Source organism: Oncorhynchus mykiss, chromosome 12, assembly GCF_057628025.1.
Source record: "Oncorhynchus mykiss isolate SJ-2025 chromosome 12, ASM5762802v1, whole genome shotgun sequence".
Classification (NCBI taxonomy): domain Eukaryota; kingdom Metazoa; phylum Chordata; class Actinopteri; order Salmoniformes; family Salmonidae; genus Oncorhynchus; species Oncorhynchus mykiss.
The window spans coordinates 44,991,449-45,007,246 of record NC_143033.1 but is presented as its reverse complement, the minus strand read 5'-3'; the positions used below and the strand labels follow the sequence as shown (position 1 = coordinate 45,007,246).

At 43.4% G+C, this 15,798-nt stretch overlaps 1 protein-coding gene across 1 annotated transcript; it reads right to left on the bottom strand.

The window, feature by feature from the left end:
• Positions 1-427: 427 nt before the first annotated feature.
• LOC110537651 (creatine kinase M-type) lies at positions 428-4,874 on the bottom strand. Its single transcript, XM_021623857.3, has 8 exons — positions 4,796-4,874; positions 3,046-3,252; positions 2,489-2,643; positions 2,188-2,320; positions 1,801-1,972; positions 1,548-1,671; positions 1,233-1,422; positions 428-949 (listed from the first exon to the last, which is right to left on the bottom strand). Exons 2-8 carry the CDS (start codon positions 3,236-3,238, stop codon positions 771-773), a joined length of 1,146 nt encoding a protein of 381 aa, XP_021479532.1. The 5' UTR covers positions 3,239-3,252; positions 4,796-4,874; the 3' UTR covers positions 428-770.
• Positions 4,875-15,798: the final 10,924 nt, after the last annotated feature.

The window sequence follows — 15,798 nt, the reverse complement described above, 5'->3', positions numbered from 1 at the left end:
AGCATATTTGCCTACTATCCAGCTAAAACACAACCACCACACAATTTTGTTTCAATGTTGATTCCAATTTGTGGGCCTCAACCTGCATTGCTACTTTGTAACAACACTTTGAAAACCCTGCCAGTGCCTGTGTGTTAAAAAGGTAGTCACTATTAGAGTTAAGACATTTCTGAGGGATTACAATTTTTTTGTTACACCATAGTAGAGGGAATCCAACAATAACCAACAGTGTTGGCCAATGTTAACTTAATTTGCAACTATTTACAGAATATCTGTGAAATTGAAAGCGTACAATTAACTCTGTGTACTGTGGGACCATATAAACACTTTTTTATGGTTAAAGTGAACAATGTTAGACTTGTTTTAACATTTACAGTGACTTATCACGAGTGTATGACCAAGAAAGACCAAGCTATGTTGACATCCGTTTTGGTTCATGGGGCCAGGTTTATTGAATCACAATTGAAATGGTAACTTTTTAGAACCAAAGTTCAAATTAAGGTGACGCCACATCTGTCAGGCAAGCCGACTGTAGTGGAGACTGATCCCCTGATGTTACTGACTGAACAGGAGAGAAGTGGGAAGAAACGTCTGAAGGAAGAAAAGGAAGAAAAAGGAGAAAAAGAAAAAGGCTGAAGAAAAAGATGTGAGCAGCAGTCAAGAGTCTCTAGAGCGACCATCAGTTTCCTCTGCGCGGTAGTTGGTTTGGCTCGATTTCACATGACTTGACAGTAGAAAAACAAAAGATGAATAGCGACGTCAACAACTCTTTACTTCTGGGCGGGGATCATGCCGTCGATGGCCTCTCCCTTCTCCAGCTTCTTCTCCATCTCCACCATGAGCTTGACACCATCGACCACCATCTGGACCTGATCCACCTCAGAGGAGCCCAGACGGTCAGCGTTGGAGATGTCGAACACTCCACCCACGGAGGCGGTGTCCACGCCACCTGGAGAGAGCGAGGAAAATGGGGAGAGAGGCGAGTGTAAGTGTTTGTCTCAGACTATCTCTGCATCCCTACTGATACTATAAATGATCCAGATGTCAACAAAATACAGACTCAATGAATTAACAGCTGTGGGACATGGCTATTTCATAATAGCTTTCGCTCATGCTAATCTCCTTTTACATGTTTTGTTGTGAAAGGGAAGACAGCTGTGATCTGTGACGAATTAGAGTTGAATATATCAGCAGCTGTTCTGGATGTGTTTTTCTGTTGTGCGTGTGTGTACCTGTGCCACGCTTCTGCAGACGCAGCCTGCCCAGGATCTCCTCGAACTTGGCATGTGTGCTCAGCTTGGGCAGCTTGACGTGCACTCCACCACGCAGGCCGGTTCCCAGGTTGGATGGGCAGGTCAGCACATAGCCGAGATGCTCGTTCCACATGAAGCCGTGGTTGTGCTTTTTGAAAGTCTCCTCAATCTGTCAGGTAAGAGAAACAACCATATATCAACATTGTTGTCTTTGTCTCTCTTTGTTTCATGTATTTCCATTGTTTTAGGGGTGTTTTTGGGCCATATCAAAATGGTTTGAGTACAAGAACGTACCCTTTTCAGACCAACGCAGAAGCGTCTGAAGACCTCCTTCATGTTGCCACCCTTCTCCATGGAGATGACACGCAGGTGATCCTCCTCATTCACCCAGACCAAGAAGCTTTTGGCATCGTTGTGCCTTCAGAAAGGAGGGACGGGGTTTCACATGACGCATCGCCACGATACATTGTGGGATGTTCTGCACAATACACCATCTGTTTCCACAAACAGTATTGTTTTGGTGTGGGCCTGTGCTCGGGTTACTCACCAGATTCCTCTTGCGTCGGGCCAGTCACGGGCCATACCAGCACCCAGCAGCAGGGGGGAGACGGGCTTATCAAACAAGAAGTGGTCGGCGATCAGCTGCTCCTGCTCGGCATCGGTCATCTTATTCAGGGGGTAGTACTTTCCCTTGAACTCACCATCCAGGGTGTCCAGGGCTGGAGAGACAGAAAACCCCTCAGTTTCCCCTCACTCTTAACATGGTATCTCCTATATGGAGTTATTTGACGCCATGCACAAGTCATTGCAACTAAGGATTCACTTTTGATCTCCATCTCAATTTCCGATAAATACCCTTTTGTTAGTTTTACTGTCTAGCTTCATGAACAATCCTATGGATGCATATGTAGCTATTGATAGCTGGGTGGCTCACCCTCGACAGACAGTCTCTCCACTGCTCTGCGCTCGCCACGGCTGTTGTGGGGTGGCAGGGTGTATCCCTTGATGCTGCGGCCGGTACGCACACGGCTGGACAGGACGTAGTTAGGGTCCAGGTCATCACCTCCCTACACAGAAACAAGGTCACAACTGAGTTTTAGACCTGAACATTTCAACAAGTCTGTGATTCCCAACCTCCTATGTGCTGCAGAGATACCGTTGCCATCTTTCCATTCTACATCTAATCGAGAATGAAACCAAGAAAACATGTCCAACAAATGTATACAAAGCCCTACCTTCAGGTTCTCGAAGTTCAGGTCGGTCTTGTGCTTGTCTGTGGGCTTGTAACCGCTATGACGGTCTGAGATGATGGGGTCCAACAGATCCTTGAAGACCTCGTAGGACTCCTCATCACCAGCCACGCAGCCAACGGTCATGATGAAGGGGTGACCTGAAGACAGAGAGAGAAGTGGCTGTAAGAAGCCAGCAGGTCTACAGAGTACAAACATTAATATACCACTATGTGGTGTATGCTGCATATTGAATACATGTGAAATGTATGCTGCATATTGAATAAGGTAACCTGCAAATCTAGTATCATGTATGGTTGTGGTATTAGTATGTCTTGACTGTAAATGGGATATAAGCATCTGCTAAATGGCATGTATTATTTTTATATGTTTTAATTGCAATGATATTACGATCTATTGATTCTTAGAGCGCTAACTTGGTTGTGCAGACTGTTGTAGGGTTTTGATACCTGCTCAGCTTTATCTTTGACAGGGGTGTATTGTGTGTTTGCGGCGGTTAGTGACTATCCACCGGGGTTGTGTGGGAAATGTATGTCACTCACCAGGGTTGTCTACACCGGTCTGGATGACGTCATCCAGGGTGAAGCCGGAGGGGGTCTGCTTGTCCCTCAGCTTGGCGTACATGTCCTTGGTCAGCACCTTGGCCATGTGGTTGTTGTGCTTTGTGAGGTCAGGGTACTCCTCCTCAACTTTAAAGTTGAGTTTGAAGTTGTTGTGGGTGTTACCGAAAGGCATGATTGTGTTTAATACTGCAGGGGAGAAAGAAAATAGGAAATCTTTAGATCTTTAATGTCTATTTGCACAGAAAACAACCCACAAAACCTAATATTAACCTATCTGAAATGAAGTTCCCTGACACTGACAGTGGAGTAGAGTCTATAAGGAGCGCCGTCCACTGTGTCATGATTCTGTTTGGAATAGATAAGCAGGAGAAGCACGTTTGTTGGATATATTTAAACACCCTCACCCCAACCTCTAACATTCCACCCCTAACCTATATTACCTTTCTCCCTTATGCATGGAACATATTTCCACACCGTCCACTCACACAAAGAGCCCCCCCTCACAATATAGCCCCATACCCTACAGTGCGATCACTCAACACGTTGGGTCCTATCCATCAGAGAGACCAACTGGCTGTTGTGCCATTACCTTTTCCAGCCCCTCTTGTTTTTTATAGTTCTTAACACAAGGGTCAATTGATTTTAAAGGCCAACTCATTAATTGAATTGTATTCACTATACTTGATAGGTCATTTACCAATTCACAAATTGTATTTCTTTCTTATTATTTTTTTTTCAACTTTTATCCCATTTTCGTGATATCCAATTGGTAGTTACAGTCTTGTCACATCGCTGCAACTCCCATACGGACTCAGGAGAGGTGAAGGTCGAGAGCCATGCATCCCCCGAAACACGACCCTGCCAAGCTGCACTGCTTCTTGACACACTGGTCACTTAACCCAGAAGCCAGCAGCACCAATGTGTCAGAGGAAACACTGTACAACTGGCAACCGAAGACAGCTTGCGGGCATGTCACAAGGAGTCGTTAGAGCACGATGGGATAAGGACATCCCGGTCGGCCAAACCCTCCCCTATAACCCGGACGATGCTGGGACATCTGGCCGTAAGTATTGACACAGTTGTTGCATCACATACCCATGTCCAAAGGCAATGAAAGGATGTGACTGTTACAGTAACTGTCCGAAAGCAACTGCTAGACATTCAAGCTATTTTTTTATATATTTTTTTACACCTGTTCCAGAGATGTTTAGACGCCTCATACTGTATCGGATTGTGAGACACTTACTTATTTACCTCAGTATCCACACTAGAGAACTATTTGCTGAAACAAACCTTATAAAACTTTGCAACAGTTCACAACTTCACAACTTCATTTTTTCAAAACGAATCGGTCTTTGTCAAACGAGCCAAGAGAATCAGACTCCTACTAAAATATGCTGTCAAATATTCTACTGATCTGAAACGTTTCCAGAATGCCCCATATGTACATTTACATTATTGATTTTGCATCGTTAAGCCTATTCATTTTTTAAGTATGATGACAATTAAAAGGCAAAAGAAAGACAAAAGAAAAGTAGCTACATGTGCAGGAGAGGTAAAGCACCTCCCCCCAAAAATTATTTAGCTAACTCTAAAATGACATGTTGTACACCTATTCTCCCCCCAAAAATGTTTTTGCTCAGAAGCTTTTCCAAGTCCAACTAATCAAAACCACCAACCTGGCTTCCCAAAGCTTTAGCTATTCATACAAAGCGCAACATTGAGTTACCTGCACACCAGACAAGAAAAAAAGTAACAGTCCTTGGGATCAGATCCTGTTCACCAGAGCCAAAATATAGAGGTCACCCAACTCTGAAGGTCCTTGCCCTCAGCTTATATACCGGGCAGACACGCAGCCATTGGCTGCCCATTTTACTGCATTCCGGTCTCTCATTGGCCCAAGCCGGTCTCTGATACACAGTTTACTTTACGGAAGGACTGGATTTACATCTTAGTCATCCAAGACGAGGCTGCAGCTGCACACTCACCCTCTGAACCCCTCCCGCCCCTCCCCTGTCCCCCTGCCATAGTGCCTGTGGAGGGGATCTGGTGTTTTTTGGATTCCATCCAAGATTTTTGCAGTCGACTCCAGACTCCTGCTAGCAGAGTAATTGGAATTGACTCTCTTGACTCCAACTCCAAAACGAAAATAATCAAGGCTAATCAATACGTCAGCTTAGCTGCTTTTTTTTTAAACATTAATTTAAAACACAATAAAAGGACAGCTGGTAGCTGCTCTTTAATTGAGAAACATGCTATTGTATTATAGATATATGTATCTAACACTATCCTACAATAATTGATTCTAGCGAAATTCAGACCCCTTACTCAGGACTTTGTTGAAGCACCTTTGGCAGCGATTATAGCCCTGAGCTTGGCAAACTGCATTTGGGGAGTTTCTCCTATTCTTCTCTGCAAATCCTCTCAAGCCCAGGTTTGATGGGGAGCGTTACTGCACAGCAATGTTAAGGTCTCTCCAGAGATGTTCGATTGGGTTCACGTCTGGACTTGTTTCCAAGTCCCTGCCAATGATAAACCTCACCACAACATGATACTGTCACCACCATGCTTCACTGTAAAAAGAAAGCAAAGGGACAATGAAAACTCTAAAAGTCTACTCTGACCCAGTCTTGTTCTGGGCTTCTTTATGGCCACTGTATGACTAGAGGTGCTGTCAAAGAAAGATTGGAAGATCCATATCCTGACGGTCATGTCTGTCAGGGAAGTCTTTCCGGTGATATGTTAGAAGAGACCCAACGTAATCTGCCTCACTTACTAAGATGAATATGCTGGTCTCCCTTTCTCTGATGTTGGCTTTCCCGTATTCATGTGAGGAAATACCATTCGAATACCAAGGAGGACGTGTTTTAGCCGGCATTTCAGTTCACGACGAGACAAGCATCAAGGGATAAGAATTCAAGTGAATACACATTTGAGGCCATGAAAATAGATTGCCGTATAATATCAAATGCTAAATCCATCTTGTGGGAAGCAGACCTGCGTTCCATTAGTATTTGTTTTCTTTCCAACAAAGAGTGTTTGATTGAGCCTATCTGGAGGGCCAGATGGGCAGGTTTTTTTCTTTTGGGGCTATTCATGGGTTGCACCTCTGTCACTCGGTCAATTCATGCCATTATTATGAATGTTCTAAAGATGCCTCAGCCATAGTGCTCCTCTGGATGTTGTATTTCCTAGTTGTTGACGTCATAAATATGAGTTTCGAGTTTTGTCACGTGCACAAGTACAGTAAAATGCCTTTTTTGTAAGCTCTTTACCAACAATACAGTAATCAATATCAGTAGTACTATACAAAAAAAAGTAAAGTAGAACAAAAACACAAGAAATAGAAATAAGAAGAACTGCGACGGTCCGTGGGGCGACGCACAATTGGCCTAGCGTCGTCCGGGTTAGGGAGGGTTTGGCCGGTAGGGATATCCTTGTCTCATCGCGCACCAGCGACTCCTGTGGCGGGCCGGGCGCAGTGCACGCTAACCAGGTCGCCAGGTGCACGGTGTTTCCTCCGACACATTGGTGCGGCTGGCTTCCGGGTTGGATGCGCGCTGTGTTAAGAAGCAGTGCGGCTTGGTTGGGTTGTGGTTCCGAGGACGCATGGCTTTCGACCTTCGTCTCTCCCGAGCCCGTACGGGAGTTATAGCGATGAGGCAAGATCGTAACTACTAACAATTGGATACCACGAAATTGGGGAGAAAAGGGGGTAAAATTTCAAAAAAATAAATAAAAAAAGACTGTCGATAAAGGCTCCTAAGACCACTTGGAAATAAATCTTAACCTGTCTACGATACTGGTTCCCAATTGGGAATCAACCCTCCCACGTTCAGCTGAAACGGTGGCGCATGGAACGCAAAAATATTCTTAAAAATATTTAACCTCCACACATTAACAAGTCCAATAGCTCAAATGAAAGACACACATCTTGTTCATCTAGCCAGCAAGTCAGATTTCTAAAATGTTTTACGGCGAAAACATAGCACATATATATGTAAAACCACCACCAGACACAGCTCATTTCAATAGCCAAAACATGCAATCAACAAACGCAGGATTAAAAAATAAATCGCTCACTAACCTTTTGAAAATCTTCATCAGATGACAGTAATATGACATATTACACAGTACATATTTTTTTTTTCAATAATATGCCATTTATATCCATAAATGTCCATTTACAGTGAGTTCACCTTCAGAAATTACTCAAAAATGCCCGCAGGAAATCTATGTAGCGCGGCAAGATAACGTAAATAGACATCATAAACTTTGACTAAATATACATGTTCTACATATAGTTAGAAAGATACACTGCTTCTTTATGCAACCGCTGTGTTAGATTTATTTTTAACGTTACAGAAATCGCACACTATTCCATATGCTGAGACAGCGCTCAGTTCCAAGCTACATTTCCACGTAATGTTGGAGTCAACAGAAACACAGATTTAAGCATAAATATTCCCTTACCTTCGATGGTCTTCGTTCAGAATGTTCTGGAAGGCTTCATACTTACCCAATACATCGTTTGGTTTCAAGTCTTGCGTCTTTGTATTAGCTACTGCTAATAACATCAGCTGAAATGCACCCAAAACGTCCTCTGGTCCGGATAAGTTGCGCATCAAAACTTCAAAATTACACATTATATGTCGACTAAACAGGTCAAACTAAGTGCAGAAGCAAGCTTTATGATGTTTTAGACGTGCAAAACAAACTTCAATTCAATCGGCCATCGTCTGCCCTTCTCTTGAGTGCTGGAAACAAAGGAATGGCTGGGACCAATTCGCGCCCATACGCACAGCCTATTCTCTCGTGGCACGCACTAATTTCACTCCCATAGGGTCAATTCTCGCGGGATTTGAACGATTGGAAGCTCTAATGAAAGAGGACATCTAGCGGAAGAGATAGAAAGTGTCCCCAGAATCATAGCTGGTTGGGAAGGGTGGGGGCCATGACGTCAAAGTTGCTCCAACTTTCATGGCCACAAAAACTAGTTTGGAAGAATGCCTGCCCTGTGAGTTCTGCTATACTTACAGACATAATTCCAACGGTTTTAGAATCTTTAGAGTGTTTTCTATCCAATAATAATTGGATAGAAATTGGATAGATTTTTCTTCCAGTTTACTAGGGGTACCCAATCTCTCCAAAGGGGGCGTATGTCTGCCATATCCTTAACAGGTTTCACCAAAGCTTTATTGAAATATCAAGTTTGAGAGGAGTACAGTGCATTCGTAAAGTTTTCATACCCCTTGACTATTTCCAAATTTTGTTGTTACATTTTGTTACATTATTCTAAATGTTATCCTAAAATTGATACACTGAAATATCACATTGACATAAGAATTCAGAATTAGGTACTTTACTCAGTACTTTGTTGGCAGCGATTATAGTCCTGAGCTTGGCAAACTGACCATCTATACCATTTGTATTTCATTAATATTTGACTATTGAATGTTCTTATAGGCACTTTAGTATTGCCAGTGTAACAGTATAGCTTCCGTCCCTCTCCTCGCTCCTCCCTGGGCTCGAACCAGTAACACAACAACAACAACAACCACCATCGAAGCAGCGTTACCCATGCAGAGCAAGGGAAACAACCACCCCAAGGCTCAGAGCGAGTAAAGTTTGAAACACTATTAGCGCAAGCTAACTACCTAGCCATTTCACTTAGGTTACACCTGCCTCAACTCGGGAGTTGATAGGCTTAAGTCATAAACAGCGCAATGCTTGACGCACAACGAAGAGCTGCTGGCAAAACGCACGAAAGTGCTTTTTGAATGAATGTTTACGCGCCTGCTTCTGCCTACCACTGCTCAGTCAGATACTTAGATACTTGCATGTTCAGTCAGATTACATGCAACGCAGGACACGCTAGATAATATCTAGTAATATCATCAACCATGTGTAGTTAACTAGTGATTATGATTGATTGTTTTTTATAAGATAAGTTTAATGCTAGCTAGCAACTTACCTTTTCTTACTGCATTCGTGTAACAGGCAGTCAGTCTCCTTGCGGAGTGCAACGAGAGAGAGGCAGGTCGTTATTGCGTTGGACTAGTTAACTGTAAACTTGCAAGATTGAATCCCGAGCTGACAAGGTGAAAATCTGTTGTTCTGCCCCTGAACGAGGCAGTTAACCCACCGTTCCTAGGCCGTCATTGAAAATAAGAATGTGTTCTTAACTGACTTGCCTAGTTAAATAAAGGTATAAAAAAAAAATCGGTGACCAAAAATACAGATTTCCGATTGTTATGAAAACTTGAAATCGGCCCTAATTAATCGGCCATTCGGATTAATCAATTGACCTCTAGTATGTATAGGGGTATGGCATCAGAGTATATGATAATCAGAGTAGCAGCAGCGGATATGATGATTGTATGAATGTGTGTGCATGTTATGTGTGTGTGAGCAAATTAAGTGTATGTGTGAGTGTGCGTCTGTTGGTGTGTCAGTGGGAGTGTGTAGAGTTCTGTGAGTGTTTATAGAGTCAGTCCAAAAATAAAATGAAAGGGTCAATGCACATAGTCCCTGTAGCCATTTTCTTAGCTATTTATCAGTCTTATGGCTTGGAAATAGAAGCTGTTGGTGTCAGACCTGTTGCTCTGGTACCACATGCCGTGCAGAAGCAGAGAGAACAGTCTATGGCTTAGTTGGCTGGAGTCTTTAACAATTTTCCGGTCCTTCCTTTCACACTGCCTGACATAGAGGTCTGGATGGCATGGATCTTGGCCCTAGTGATGTACTGGGCTGCCGCATCACCCTCTATAGCGCCATGTGCCTGAGGGCGGTATAGTTGACATACCAAGCAGTGATGCTGACAGTCAAGATGCTCTCACCAAGTCCTCTGGGTCGGCGGGGGCCCTCATGCACAGCTCAGTGTTGTTTTTGTTGAAGTGTGCATAAATGATTGCGTTCTAGAGTTTTCTAGTCAGAACAATTCTTCAACCAATTTAGCTAGATGAGCTAGATGAGCTAGCTAACGTGGCTAATCTTGACAATACTGTCTTTGTTTCAAAGGTGAAAGGTCAGTGATTAAACGTAACGTCTTGAAATGTCCGACAGCACCACTGACAGCATTATTGTCATCCTCCTGTCGGAATATACTGCTTGCTCTATTTGCAGCAGGGTTACAGGGCCTGGACAAAGAAAGAGGAGACCAACACTGAGGCAGAGAAAGTCCAATGTAGGTGAAGTGCCTTGGGGAGACAGGCATCCCAACCCTGCCAGTCTATGGTGTGATCTGGCCAATTGGCAATGGCAACAGCCTGCAGCCCAACCTGCACACACTATGTCTACCCTCACCCCAGTCCCAACCTCACACACTGAACCCCGACCCACTGTGAGCGGACATGGAGGGGTGGAGTGTGGGCTGGTCACGGTGCCCTTGCCTTGAATCAAAACCATGTCTCTTGTTACACAGCTGTCTCCTGCATTTTCACCTTCAACAGGGGGCTGACCAAATGAGTCTCTTTCCCAACTCCTGCCACCAACCCCCTTGCCGGCCTCCCCATGCCCATTCCCCAACATCCCAAGACAATAATCACTCATCAGCACTCTTAAAGGTTGAGTAAGTAAGAATTATGTCCACAAATGTACTGAAATGTCTATTATATGTCAATAGTTTATGATTAGTGAATGACATAATGTTGTTATTTTGTTAGATACTTCTTATTAGCTGAAGTCGTATTTTTTCAAAGCCATTTTAGCTGTCGCTCTAGCTGTTAATTCAGAACAGATTCACAAATCATGGGAATTTGTCACGCAATGCAGAAGTTGATTCCCTCTGAGGCACGTGTTGCTAGGCAACCCCCCTGCACTTGCCAGGACAACCTTGCTCCCTCTGTGGCTAAACCCAGTGAGTGAAACTGTCACGCCCTGATCTGTTTCACCTGTCCTTGTGCTTGTCTCCACCCCCCTCCAGGTGTCGTCCATCTTCCCCATTATCCCCTGTGTATTTATACCTGTGTTTTCTGTTTGTCTGTTGCCAGCTCGTTTTGTTTCGTCAAGCCTACCAGCATTTTTCCCTCTGCTCCTGTCTCTTGTTTGTTCCTTCTAGTTTTCCTGGTTTTGACCTTTCTGCCCACCCTGACCATGAGCCTGCCTGCCGTAGTGTACCTGTCCCCCACGACTCTGGATTATCAACCCCTGCCTGCCTTGACCTGTCATTTGCCTGCTCCTTTTGCTGTAATAATGTCACGGGCATCATGCAGCGTGGAGAGCGTACATATTCCTTTTATTTGTAGAAGATGTAGCCAACAAAACAAGGAAACAACCGTGAAGCTTAACTCCGGCTATAATGCCTCTAACAAAGTCACCTATCCACAAGAAGGCTGCCTAAGTATGATTCTCAATCAGGGACAACGATAGACAGCTGTCCCTGATTGAGAACCATACCCAGGCAAAACATAGAAGCACAAAAACCTAGAAAACAAAACATAGAATGCCCACCCAAATCACACCCTGACCAAACCAAAATAGAGACATAAAATGGCTCTCTCAGGTCAGGGCGTGACAAATAAATATTGTTAATTCGACACAGTCTGCATTTTGGTCTTACCTGAAACGTGATAGAAACATGCAAACGTCTGTACAATGAAGCTAAATAAATTCTGCACTCTGATCCACAAAACGTATTTGCTAGATTAAAGGTAGTGTTAGACAAAGAAAGGAAAGTGAAATTCAAAACGTGATGTAGTTTTATTGGCATTTGCAGCTGTTGATGGTAAGTAAAGTATCCGCTACCTTCTGACATGACATACTGCATCTTTAAATGTCGCTCTGATTAAAGCTGACCATCCAGATTTTTGCAATTTCTAAATTAAAGATTGTGTTGTTGTTGCATTATGAAATTGGAATGAGTCTACTGGGCTGGCATGGGCAGACAACACTGTTAACTTACAACTTGATAGTAATAACCTCAGCAGTGCAGTAATAGGCCTGTGTGTTTTGAGTGTGTTTCTTCCCCATAATCATTAGTCGAGTTGTAGGTCGAGGCAAGTAGCAGTGTCTGAGAATGTCTCCTGGTATTGCAGTTGCAAACATTTCACACACTACAGCCGCCCAGATCTGAGCTGGAACAGCTATGCAATGGAGGGCCGTTATACTGTACGATGCACGATGTACGATGCACGACTGTACGATGCACTGTACGATGCATGTGAACCGACAGAACTTTAACAGTGGTCAAGTAGGCTACTGCTATTTGATTATAATGTAGGCCTAACAGAGTGGCCTATCATCAAAAACAATAGAAAAAATGCATCTCATAATATTTTAACATGGAAATTGCTGCTATATCATTCAGCCTATGTAACAGTATAACTTTAGTCCGTCCCCTCGCCCCTACCCGGGCTCGTACCAGGGACCCTCTGCACACATCAACAACAGTCACCCACGAAGCATCGTTACCCATCGCTCCACAAAAGCCGCGGCCCTTGCAGAGGGGAACCACTACTTCAAGGTCTCAGAGCGAGTGACATCACCAATTGAAACGCTATTAGCAAGCACCACCGCTAACTAGCTAGCCATTTCACATCGGTTACACTCACCCCCCTTTTGACCTCCTCCTTTTCCGCAGCAACCAGTGATCCGGGTCAACAGCATCAATGTAACAGTATAACTTTAGTCCGTCCCCTCGCCCCTACCCGGGCTCGAACCAGGGACCCTCTGCACACATCAACAACAGTCACCCACGAAGCATCGTTACCTATCTGCAAGGAGAACCAATACTTCAGAGTGATGTTACCGATTGAAACGCTATTAGCGCGCACCACCGCTAACTAGCTAGCCATTTCACACCGGTTACACCTACAGTAGCAGCCAATGTGTGGTGTTCTATGTAGGCTTACATTCCATGAGACTTGAAAAAAACATGCAGGGATTGACATAAACGTGTTTATCCACTCATCCTTCAGGCTGAAGATGTTGTTCAAATCAAATCCAATTTTATTGGTCACACACATGGTTAGCAGATGTTATTGCGAGGGTAGCGAAAATGCTTGTGCCTCTAGTTCCGACAGTGCAGCAATATCTAACGTATAATCTAAACATTCCACAACAACTACCCAATACACACAAATCTAAGTAAAGGAATGGAATAAGAATATATACATATAAATATATGGATGAGCAATGACAGAGCGGCATAGGCAAGATGCATTAGATGGTATAAAATACAGTATATACAGTTGAAGTCGGAAGTTTACATACACTTATGTTGGAGTCATTAAAACTTGTGTCACGAACCGGCTCAAAGCCCTTAACAAAAGGGAGACAACGTGGAGATAAGGAGTAACAAAATATATATTTATTAAATAAGTAACTAAGTACAATATACACTGGTGTGTGTAATCAGTAATCAGTAGTGTAAGTGAGTGTTTTGCATGCATGAATGTGATAATGCAGGGTGTTGAAAGGTGCCAAAGCAAATAACCAAAAGGCCACCAAGAAACACAACAAAATCTAGAAAGGTGTCTGCATGGAGAGAGTCTCCTCCATGAATGGGGAAGTGGTGTATTTATCCTGGGACACACCGGGCCCAGGCGTTTCCCATGTAGCTGACGACCCTCCCAACTCCGCCCACCGGCATCCTAATAAGGAAACAAGAACAAAGAGAGAATACGGCAGACAGAGTGGGAGGGTCGTCACACTTGTTTTTCAACCACTCCACAAATTTCTTGTTAAACTTCTTTGGGATATGTGGGACGCTAACATCCAGTGAAAATGCAGAGCGCCAAATTCAAATAATTTACTATAAAAATTTAACTTTCGTGAAATCACACATGCAATACACCAAATTAAAGCTACACTTGTAGTGAATCCAGCCAACGTGTCAGATTTCAAAATGGCTTTAAGGCGAAAGCAAACAATGCTATTATCTGAGGACAGCACCCCAGCAAACAAACACAATCATATTTCAACCCTCCAGGCGCGACACAAAACACAGAAATAAAGATATAATTCATGCCTTACCTTTGACGAGCTTCTTCTATGGGCACTCCAAAATATCCCATAATCATCACAAATGGTCCTTTTGTTCGATTAATTCCGTCGATATATATCCAAAACGTCCATTTATTTGGCGCGTTTGATCCAGAAAAACACAGGTTCCAACTCGCGCAACATGACTACAAAATGTATCATAAGTTACCTGTAAGCTTTGTCCAAACATTTCAAACTACTTTCCTAATACAACTTGAGGTATTTTTTTACGTAAATAATCGATACAATTTAAGACTGGATTAACTGTGTTCAATACCGGAGGAAAACAAAGTGGAGCGTGCTTTTCAGGTCACGTGCCTCTAACAAAGAGTACACGTCTCTCTACCCTCGTTCTGAACAGTGCTACTTCTTCATTTCTCAAATGATAAACCTCAACCAATTTCTAAAGACTGTTGACATCCAGTGGAAGCGATAGTAACTGCAAGAAAGTCCCTTAGAAATCTGGATTCCCAATGAAAACATTGAAAAGAGATTGACCTAAAAAAACAAACATCTGAACGGTTTGTCCTCGGGGTTTCGCCTGCCAAATAAGTTATGTTATACTCACAGATATGATTCGAACAGTTTTAGAAACTTCAGAGTGTTTTCTATCCAAATCTACTAATAATATGCACATCTTAGCATCTGGGCCTGAGTAGCAGGCAGTTTACTTTGGACACGCTTTTCATCCGGACGTGAAAATACTGCCACCTATCCCAGAGAAGTTTTAACAAAACTATAGTTTTGGCAAGTCGGTTAGGACATCTACTTTGTGTGACACAAGTCAATTTTACAACAATTGTTTACTGACAGATTATTTCACTTATAATTCACTGTTTCACAATTCCAGTGGATCAGAAGTTTACATACACTAAGCTAGCTGCCTGTGCCTTTAAACAGCTTGGGAAACGCCAGAAAATTATGTCATGGGCTAATTGACGTACGTTTTGTCAATTGGAGGTGTACCTGTGGATGTATTTCAAGGCCTACCTTCAAACTCAGTGACTCTTTGCCAGACATCATGGGAAAATCAAAAGAAATCAGCCAAGACCTCAGAAAAAACATTGTAGACCTCCACAAGTCTGGTTCATCCTTGGGAGCAATTTCCAAATGCCTGAAGGTTCAACGTTCATCTGTACAAACCATTGTACGCAAGTATAAACACCATAGGACCACGCAGCCGGCATACCGCAGGCATTCTGTCTCCTAGAGATGAACGTACTTTGGTGCGAAAAGTGCAAATCAATCAAAGACAAACGGGCAAAGGACCATAAGAAAACATATTTTGGAATGCACTCGGAGAACTACCAAGTGGTATAAGAAGATATTTTTCCATCTGATCGACACTGCTGCCCTCAATGGCCACATAGTTTACGGCCATGTGACAGGTGAGATGATTACTGAAAAGGGTATTTTTTGTAATTGGACATACAGCTCACATACAAGTCACATAAGGTTCCATTATGCAATTATAGTGACAATATCTCACCCACCTACCCACTGCCTCATCATCCTCTCCCTTCCCTCTTCCTCCCCACTCCCTCATAGGTAAAGTAATTACCTACCAAAAGTAGAGAGAGAACCTCATGAGAGAGCTGCAGGAGAAGCACCTCACCCCTCTGCGCCCATCCACTGGGGTTGTCCTGCTGCAGACAATCCCCTACGCCTCACTGCACGGCATTTTCCCTGCAAAGTCCCTCAAACTGCTGCTCAAGGTAGTCGCACACGGAGGCACTGCAAAGTCTGACT